Source organism: Poromitra crassiceps, assembly GCF_964638095.1.
Source record: "Poromitra crassiceps genome assembly, chromosome: 19".
NCBI classification, from domain to species: Eukaryota; Metazoa; Chordata; class Actinopteri; order Beryciformes; family Melamphaidae; genus Poromitra; species Poromitra crassiceps.
In genome coordinates this window covers 25666677-25677499 of record NC_139646.1, presented here as the reverse complement: position 1 = coordinate 25677499, position 10823 = coordinate 25666677, and the positions used below count along the sequence as shown (strand labels likewise).

The following is a 10823-nucleotide window of genomic DNA, read 5'->3' as shown; positions in this document are numbered from 1 at the left end:
AGACATGGCTGCAACACAAAGTAGCTGCACAATTAAAAGAGGGTAACACAAAAACCTCACGGGACTTATTTCCATTGTGGTCTTAGTAGTGTGTGTGTGTGTGTGTGTGTGTGTGTGTGTGTGTGTGTGTGTGTGCGCATGCGTGCGTGCGCAGCATCTGTACTGTATACATGCTGTATTAGTAGTTTTGGTAGAATCTAGTATCTCCGGTGACTATGTAATTCTCGTTGATACATCTGCTCATGAGTGATGTTTCTTTTGAAAATCTTTTCGTACGAGACAAACTAGCACTGATAGCACCACATGTAGATTTCTCTGGGGCCGTTGTGTCTCCTATTTGCAAACAGTGGAGGGGTTTTCTTTATAATACTTAATTACTATTAATTAATAATTGTAATTAATAATTATTACTATTAATATTTAAAATCTATTTGTGTATTATTGTCTTTCTTGGGAATGTTTTACTTAATTGAATTATTTGTATGTGTGAAGCAAGATGCACACTCTCTGCTTTCTTTTGTCATTATGTTGTATATCTAATCTATCTGGTCGATTGTACTCACCTGACCTGTTTTTCTCTCTGCCAATTGGTGGAGAGATTTGACCTATTATATTCATATGAGTGCTCTTTCACTTCCTGCTTCATTCTGATGAAGGTCGCAATGACAGAAAAAAAAACATGCAATAAACCAACTGGGGGTACGGCTCTACTACACAGTGTGCAGACTCCGCTTTTTCCCCCTGTTGCTGATCAATTTGTCCTACATCTGCACAGGGTCCACGCATTAGTACGACACCCCATAGGTCAGACTACACATAACTCCGACCACCCGCTAATCCGACCATTGATGTCTACGGCGAGTTTTATCATTGTAGTCTCATAATGTCGACCCTCCATTAATCCGACCATTTTAACGCCATTATTCCGACTGTCGGATTTCTCATGAGTGGTCGAACTATTGAGAGGTCGGACGGAAGACTATGACCCCATCTGCACTGGATATGCGTGCTCTACTTTAGCCTGTGCTTAGGCTAACAGCTCTTAGGCTAACAGCTCTTCGGCTAACAGCTCTTAGGCTAATAGGTCTTAGGCTAACAGCTCTTACGCTAACAGGTCTTACAGTAGGCTAACAGCTCTTAGGCTAACGTACAGCTCTTAGGCTAACAGCTCTTACTGTAGGCTAACAGCTCTTAGGCTAACAGCTCTTACTGTAGGCTAACAGCTCTTAGGCTAACAGGTCTTATGCTAACAGCTCTTATGCTAACAGCTCTTAGGCTAACAGCTCTTACTGTAGGTTAACAGCTCTTATGCTAACAGCTCTTAGGCTAACAGGTCTTATGCTAACAGCTCTTAGGCTAACAGTTCTTACTGTAGGCTAACAGCTCTTATGCTAACAGGTATTATGCTAACAGCTCTTAGGCTAACAGCTCTTAATGCAACTCACATAGATGAGAAAGAGGAGCAGATGAGAAAAGTAGAGAAAGTCCAAGACATGTAGAGGATGGGAGGACTGGGGAGTTGAAGGAGTGGTTGCCAAGGAAACCGAGGAGCAGATTGTGACACTCAAGACTGGAAAACAGTCGCAAATATTTGCAGCGCCGCAGAGTCCAAGTAAACGTGCTGACTGTGGTCTTTAAGGCTCTACGTCAAACTGCTGCCCCCTACAGTCCCTCTGCTGCCCCCTACAGGCCCTGTACAGAGTTGTTTCACCTGCTCCTCACTGCCCCCTACAGGCCCTGTTTCACCTGCTCCTCACTGCCCCCTACAGTCCCTGCACAGACTTGTTTCACCTGCTCCTCACTGCCCCCTACAGTCCCTGCACAGAGTTGTTTCACCTGCTCCTCACTGCCCATGCACAAGGCCAACAAGGTACTCTGAGAAGTCCACACCAACTTCAAACCGCGCTGTGGCCAAACATCTCGCTTTCAAAGGCAGCTTCCAGCACTATGGAGCCACCATCTAGGACCCATGACTACACAGATCCAACATCTAGGACCCACTACACCAGGGGTGGGCAACTATTTTTCATGGGGGGCCACATGAGAAACACAGATTGTTGCCAGGGGCCGAACAAATATTGTCATGCCGTAACCCAGGGATGGGCAACTTTGATGATGCTGAGGGGCGAACGGCGGCAGCGCGAAAAATTTGGGGCATTTGAAGCCAGGTTTAGAGGAATAACTCATTTTAAATGAACAGTTGTGATGTAATTATTCCCCCAGCTGGGGGCGGCTGTAGCTCAGGAGGTAGAGCGGGTCGTCCACTAATCGCTTTGGATAAAAGAGGCCAATTAGAATTTCCACTAGCCAAAAGGTTTTCCTGGAATTAAACCAGAATATGAGTGGGTTAATTTAAGCATAAGTATCAGTAAGTGGCCCGGGATTCTCAAAGCCCGTTGAGGGTCACACGAACAAAAAAGCACTCTTGAAGCTAAAACAAAATCCAAAACCAACAAGTTAATTATTTAAATTTCTACTTCAATGTAGAACAGTAATTTCTTACGCATGAGATTACTTTTAGCCTTTTAGTTATAAAGATTATTGAAAGATATTCCATATTCCAGACTGAAATGCTATAACAGAAGAGTATTGGCCAGAATGACATGAACATTTGGACACTTATTCAGCGGGTATCTTGCATGTTGCGTTCAGCTGCACTGTAATTCTTTTTTACCATTCCATCGCGGGCCACACAGGGGGCGCCCGTGGGCCGTATGTGTGCACTACACAGATCCACCACCAGGGAACTGACAAATACGCAGGCGTTCAAACATGCCTCAAAGCGAGACTTGAATACGCACACATTGCCATGATCGACCAGAGGGTCAACAACAGCCACCAAAACATGGCGGAGAACACCCACTTTCTCCCCTCTCTCTCTCTCCATCTCTCTCTCTCACACACACAGAGAGAGTGTGTGTCTCACACACACACACACACACACACACACACACACACACACACACACACACACAGAGAGACACACACACACACACACACACACGCACACACACACACACACACACACACACACACACACACACACACACACACACACACACACAGAGAGACACACACACACACACACACACACACACACACACACAGAGACACACACACACACACACACACACACACACACAGACACACACACACACACACACACACATACATACACACACACACACACACACACACACACACACACACACACAGGTGCAATACATGGATATTGTGATATGTACGCAGCCCACAAAGACACCCCGTTTATTCAAAAACATGCAAACATACACCACTATTATATTCATACACGCGTGTCCTTCCACATATAGATGTTGACATATGTCAACCTAATACTTACAGCCACTTTCAGTTAGGATGTATGTCAGGCCTAATCCATGCTTAGGGGACATTCACACCAAAAGCGTTTTTGGAGCTGCCAGCGTCTTTCTGCAATTCATTCTCTATGTAAGGACGTGCTAAACGTGCTCCTCTTTTAATGAACGCACCTGGCGTTTAAACGCTGGTGGTCTAGTTTTTTTGGCGGCGCGCTCTGGGTGTTTTTAAGCTGAAAAAGTTGAACATTTGAGGGAAAAGCGCCCTGCTCGTCTTTTCACTCCTCATACATTTTCTCCTCCCAGAGGGATCCTCCACCTCCGCTGCTGCCAGAATTGGCAATAATCTGGCTTTCATGTTGACAGTGAACAACATCAAACAGACAAAACCAGCTGGCTACCGTCCGTGTGTTCTGATCTGTACTGCACGCGACTACAGGGGAAAACAAACGGAGCGCAAAAAAAAAAAACGCTCCGTGCGCTGTGTTTTGTGCACAATGGAAGCGCTCTCGACATGATTTTCATAGCGTTCTGACTGAAAAAAAAACACTTTGGGTGTGAACGCCGCCTTAGGGCCTGTGTCCACCTAGCTTCTTTTTCCGACGTTAAAAGCTGGGAGTGCGCTGGGGAACGCTGATCCCAGCGCACAATATACAAGGAAGCAGTCTGCAAGTAACGTTAGTTCAGCTTGATAGCTGACAGCTAGCAAGCTAACAACACAGGTAGGCTACGCTATTAAAAAGTAAGCACAACACTCACCAGAAATATTAAGTGTCTAGCCGATCTGCTCCCACAATTGAGCCGTTCTGTCTCTGTTGCGATAGTTTTTCCATATGATTAGTTACCAGAAAAGGAGCAGCCGACACCAGCGTCTTTCTGAAAAGTTCAAATATTTTCAGCTGGAAGCGCTGGGAGCGCTGGGAGCCGGGCGCACAAAAACGCCGAAAATAGACGCTGGACGCAGCGCACTTTCTCTAGACGTCCGTGTGCGCTCGCATACGCTCTCCCCCCATTGGAAACAATTGAAAATAGACGCTGGAGCTGATGAAAAGACGCTAGGTGGACACAGGCCCTTAAGCTACAACAAATGACTTCCATTTTCAAATGACAAACGGCCCTTTAAGTTTCTATCTGTCTTTCCATCTGCCTTCCTCTGACCTTTGACCTCTCATCTCTCTACCCCTCCCTCCCTGCCTTCCTCACTTCCTTCTCTTCCTCCTCTCCCTCCACCTCTACCTGCCCCTCCCTCCACTTCATTTGGCTCATTTTCTTGATGTGATCTTTCCAGTGTTACGGAAGAGATACCAATTGTTCATTTGTATGAACTCACGCACAAACACACACATACCTCCCGATCCTCACACACACACACACACACACACACACACACACACACACACACACACACACACACACACACACACACACACACGCACAAACACACACATACTGTACCTACCGATGCTCACACACACAGCCGCCTGCCTCCCACCGTGGCTCCACTGCCATGCCCAGGTGCATTGTGGGTCTTAGTTGCTCTGGCTGTGGAGGGTGTTGGAATGAGATGTGGTTGATGTTGCCAGGCGCCGCGTGACTGAGGCCTCTCAGGCTATAACCCTAGCTGCCTTGGCAGCTTGTATTGGGGAACCAAAGGGAAGATGACAGGTGTGCACCAGGGACCTGTTAAAGGCATACCTTGGCTTTTACACTTTAAAGTGGGCTATGTTCCTGTGCACAGCACACGGGCAGAAAAATGGGGGTTTTCAGCAACCCTTAAAGTGGCTTGTTATCATTGTTACTATTTTGTCATTCAAACCAACCGGCATGGGAGTCTAATGAGATAGCTGTCCCAGTAACTTCAGTGAAATATATACACACACACACACACACACACACACACACACACACACACACACACACACACACACACACACACACACAGCTGTAGAGTAGACAGTAGTAAAGTAGACAGCCTGCAGTTAATTAGGCTGATTAGGCTACATTTTCGGCAAAGCAGAAAGCTGAGGGGACTATTTTTGTTGGCGGAGGAATAAATAGAGAAATCATATATTTTCTGTCATTTTTTTAATCAGCTTTGTTTAATAGAACTGTTGTATAAAAGCAATGTCACACTCAAGGTCTGCTGTGATTCGGCACTCGGCCTACGGCCTCGTGCCTATGACCGAATCACAGCAGTGCCGATATTAGCCAACAACAGCACTCCCTCTCATGTGATATCCACTTTTTTTTGGTCCAAATGAAATGTTCTATGGTCTCTCCTGATTCTGAATAGCTTGGTTTGACCAAACAACATGTTTACAAGGATTTTACCAAACAAAGTGAATGGGGAGTGAAATCCCTTAGGTCCCATGGAAGAGGGTGTGACTTTGGCTCTCTATTGAGTCAGAAGAGGGTGTGACTTTGGCTCTCTATTGAGTCAGAAGAGGGTGTGACTTTGGCTCTCTATTGAGTCAGAAGAGGGTGTGACTTTGGCTCTCTATTGAGTCAGAAGAGGGTGTGACTTTGGCTCTCTATTGAGTCAGAAGAGGGTGTGACTTTGGCTCTCTATTGAGTCAGAAGAGGGTGTGACTTTGGCTCTCTATTGAGTCAGAAGAGGGTGTGACTTTGGCTCTCTATTGAGTCAGAAGAGGGTGTGACTTTGGCTCTCTATTGAGACAGAAGAGGGTGTGACTTTGGCACTCTATTGAGACAGAAGAGGGTGTGACTTTGGCTCTCTATTGAGACAGAAGAGGGTGTGACTTTGGCTCTCTATTGAGACAGAAGAGGGTGTGACTTTGGCACTCTATTGAGTCAGAAAAGGGTGTGACTTTGGCTCTCTATTGAGACAGAAGAGGGTGTGACTTTGGTACTGTATTGAGACAGAAGAGGGTGTGACTTTGGCTCTCTATTGAGACAGAAGAGGGTGTGACTTTGGCTCTCTATTGAGTCAGAAGAGGGTGTGACTTTGGCACTCTATTGAGTCAGAAGAGGGTGTGACTTTGGCTCTCTATTGAGACAGAAGAGGGTGTGACTTTGGCACTCTATTGAGTCAGAAGAGGGTGTGACTTTGGCACTCTATTGAGACAGAAGAGGGTGTGACTTTGGCTCTCTATTGAGACAGAAGAGGGTGTGACTTTGGCTCTCTATTGAGGCAGATAATTGTGACGGCTGAACAGATACAGAGAATGACTTCTACTATGGCTAATGGTGCTAGCACCGTCAGCTGCACTGCTAATCAAATACAACATGAGACACTCCACTCATTTCATCATACACACTGTGTGTGTGTGTGTGTGTGTGTGTGTGTGTGTGTGTGTGTGTGTGTGTGTGTGTGTGCGTGTGTGTGTGCGTGCACGCCGTGGGTGTGTGTTTATACAGATGGAGATATGCCCCATCAGCCAATGTGAAGCCATTAGTTACACTAATTGGTTCCCCACTGTTGGCATATCTGTCAATCCCTCCTTTTTCGCTCCCCCTCTTTCTTTCATCCATCTTTCTCGTGTCATCTCTTCTCTCCGTCTTTGCCTGCACTGTGCCTCCTGCACTGTGCCTCCTGCACTACAGCACTGTGCCTCCTGCACTGTGCCTCCTGCACTACAGCACTGTGCCTCCTGCACTGTGCCTCCTGCACTACAGCACTGTGCCTCCTGCACTGTGCCTCCTGCACTACAGCACTGTGCCTCCTGCATTACAGCACTGTGCCTCCTGCATTACAGCACTGTGCCTCCTGCACTGTGCCTCCTGCACTACAGCACTGTGCCTCCTGCATTACAGCACTGTGCCTCCTGCATTACAGCACTGTGCCTCCTGCACTGTGCCTCCTGCACTACAGCACTGTGCCTCCTGCATTACAGCACTGTGCCTCCTGCATTACAGCACTGTGCCTCCTGCATTACAGCACTGTGCCTCCTGCATTACAGCGCTGTGCCTCCTGCATTACAGCACTGTGCCTCCTGCACTACAGCACTGTGCCTCCTGCACTGTGCCTCCTGCACTACAGCACTGTGCCTCCTGCATTACAGCACTGTGCCTCCTGCATTACAGCACTGTGCCTCCTGCATTACAGCACTGTGCCTCCTGCATTACAGCGCTGTGCCTCCTGCATTACAGCGCTGTGCCTCCTGCATTACAGCACTGTGCCTCCTGCACTACAGCACTGTGCCTCCTGCACTGTGCCTCCTGCACTACAGCACTGTGCCTCCTGCATTACAGCACTGTGCCTCCTGCATTACAGCGCTGTGCCTCCTGCATTACAGCGCTGTGCCTCCTGCATTACAGCGCTGTGCCTCCTGCATTACAGCACTGTGCCTCCTGCATTACAGCACTGTGCCTCCTGCATTACAGCACTGTGCCTCCTGCATTACAGCACTGTGCCTCCTGCATTACAGCACTGTGCCTCCTGCATTACAGCACTGTGTCTCCTGCATTACAGCCCTGTGCCTCCTGCATTACAGCGCTGTGCCTCCTGCATTACAGCACTGTGCCTCCTGCATTACAGCACTGTGCCTCCTGCATTACAGCACTGTGCCTCCTGCATTACAGCACTGTGCCTCCTGCATTACAGCACTGTGCCTCCTGCATTACAGCACTGTGCCTCCTGCATTACAGCACTGTGCCTCCTGCATTACAGCCCTGTGCCTCCTGCATTACAGCGCTGTGCCTCCTGCATTACAGCACTGTGCCTCCTGCATTACAGCACTGTGCCTCCTGCATTACAGCACTGTGCCTCCTGCATTACAGCACTGTGCCTCCTGCATTACAGTGCTGGTTTCCTGGCGAAGCTCAGCAGGTCTGGCTGTGGTTAGTCCTTGATGGGAGACCATCTGGTGCTGGAAGTGGTGTTGGAGGACCAGTAGGTGGGTGCTCGTCCCTCTGGTCTCATGAATAACCTCCCCAATGCCCCAGGGCAGAGACAGACTCCTGTCCTGTGAGTGAGCACCATCCTTCAGATGAGACGCTAAACCAATAGGTGTGTAACCCCGGTGCCCTGGGGGATGTAACCCTGGTGCCCTGGGGGGTGTAACCCCGATGGCCTGGGGGGTGTAACCCCGGTGGCCTGGGGGATGTAACCCTGGTGCCCTGGGGGGTGTAACCCCAGTGCCCTGGGGGGTGTAAGGGAGGAGAGACGGAGGAAGAAGGGAAGAGAAGGCAGGAGAGATGGAGCAGTGTGGTTCTTGGAAGAATGGCAGGAAAATCAGTTCTCTCACTGTATCTCTCTCCCTCTCTCTCATTTAGCTTATATATATTCTTTTATTTCTTTATGGAACTGTCGTTCTCACAGACAGTTGGAGCAGATCTTGTGCACTGCAACAAGTGTCATTCCTCTTCTCTCCCTCAAAGGCAGTCTCGCTCATTACTTCTCTTATTCTGTATTCCTTTCATTCATCACTGTCTCTCGATCCCTCTTCATTCAGACGTTATTTGGGAGTGTGGCTTTTTGCAAATGCAAATATTTGAATGAAAGATCAGTTCTTTGAGTGAACAGATGTATTGTTAACATGTCTCATCGTACACTGAATACAGCGGGGCAGCAGGTGTTTGCTCTCAACGGAAGCAGGAAGGGCGGTCACTTGAGGTCAACTTTTGATTGGCCGTGTGATCTGTCACTCCTCACATTGACGAGCCCTTGACCCACCTTCCAGCCCGCATCGATCCAATTTGCTCCCGAGTGCCCTGAAGGGCTCGTTTGGATTGGAAATCGTTTAAGAAAACCTCCTGGAAGGTTTTCTCAGATGGAAAAGGTGGGGAAAGGTGGGGTTATACAGAGAGTCAGAGACGTCTGTACATCATCTCAACAGCTCTTTTAGGGTGCGTTCAGTCTGTACATCATCTCAACAGCTCTTTTAGGGTGCGCTCAGGTCATCCAATCTGACACTCCATGCTCAAATGAGAGTGCGGCTGTTCAAAGAAGCAGAGCCTACTGTTTCTGCATGAATTTAACGAACGGGTCAAATGTCACTTCTGAAATGGATAAAAGGAAAAACGTTCCTATCAATATAGTGTTGGCTCTTACCCACCCAAAACCCACCTGGACCACATTACAAATACTTCTGCATTTTCAAAGGGGGAGTGCGTGCCAAAATATATGAATATCTCATCTCTATGGATGCACCTTCTGTAGATAAAACATTGTTGGGGGAAAAACAAGTCTGAGAGACCAGTATTTAGGCATTACTACTGGGCTGCCAATATTAGGGCTCTGATGTACTGGCGGCAAGGGACTCTGGGTAATTTAGGGCCCCCTGTGGCTGAAAATGGAGGCCAGCTCTGTTGTCAACTCTTCCCTGCCAGCCATGCTATTTGCCAAGTTACAGAAAGCTGGGACCTTAGAAAATTAAATTTCAAGTTGTGTCATGAAAAACACAAAAGTTAGGAGTGTTTATTTTTTGCCCCCACAGTCAGACACAGGCTAGAGAAGGGGCTGGTTTCCATCAGAGACCTATACATAGACCAGACCAGCACATCCGGGTACGTCAAGGCCACTCCCCTTTTAGGGGGAAAACACAAGCCACTCGCCGTTGACTTCAATGTAAAATAGCAGTACAAAAATAATCTATAGAAAAATAATAGAATTAAAGCTGCATTCAGTGATGTTTTTGTGTTAAAATAAGTGTTCAATGGCTCTATATTCTAACAGTATTCACTGAAATAGAGTGTTTGATCAGTGACTTGGAACTCCCAACCCCCCGCTGTCCTCTATCGCTCTCCTGTAGTCCTGCATGCAGGGCGGACGTATCTCCACAACCGTAACTCGTAGAGACTCACGGATGGAGGCGTTGGATTTGGGGTGAAAAAATACATAGTCCTTTACAAGCATCGTGATATGACAAAAATGATATGATAAAAATGAGGCGTCGACCTCCCACTATCCAATCAGAGAAATGTTTACATTTTCTGGGAAATGGAAGGTCAGATGGCGATCTCTCTTCCCTCTGTCTCTCTCTCTTTCTTTCTTTCTTTTTCCTCTACAAGCCGCCACATCCCTCGCTCCCAAATCAAAGCCTTTGTTTTCTAAACCCATCTCTTTTTCTTTTCTGTCTACAGATCTTCCTAGACGCCAGCACCATCCGGCTGGGCAGCATTCCCCTCGGCAGTGCTGTGGACCCCCTGGAGGGGGCGCCAGCAGGCACCACCTACACCAAACAGACTGTGTACGAGTTGTGCGCCTGTGCCAACGGCAAGCTCTACCTGTCCCCGGCCGAGAAGGGCTCCACCTGCCAAACCACCAGTAACTTTTGTCTGTGGAGCTGAGGGTGGGAGGTCGAGGGACGCCCGGGACATATGGACTATTAGAGTTTGAAGCTAATGCAAGCTAACATACCGAATCAGCGTGGACTATGGCTCGGTGGGAAGCCAGCTAAGAGACCGTATCAACATGGATTATAGCATGGTCGGGAAGCTAATGCTAGCTAACGGACCGAATGATATGGACGATAACTTGACGGGAAGCTAATGCTAACTAACAGACCAAATCAATGTGGATTACGG

General features: G+C 47.9%; 1 protein-coding gene across 1 annotated transcript in view; it reads left to right on the top strand.

Moving 5' to 3' along the window:
• Positions 1 to 10586, top strand: part of LOC310793673 (zeta-sarcoglycan-like) — a gene marked incomplete at both ends in the record, with an annotated part of 410080 nt that extends 399494 nt beyond the window's left edge. The window contains one exon of the mRNA XM_083655527.1: positions 10380 to 10586. Within this exon, the coding sequence (XP_083511653.1) occupies positions 10380 to 10586 (207 nt within the window). The remainder of the gene's footprint in view (positions 1 to 10379) is intronic.
• Between the last annotated feature and the right edge of the window lie 237 nt (positions 10587 to 10823).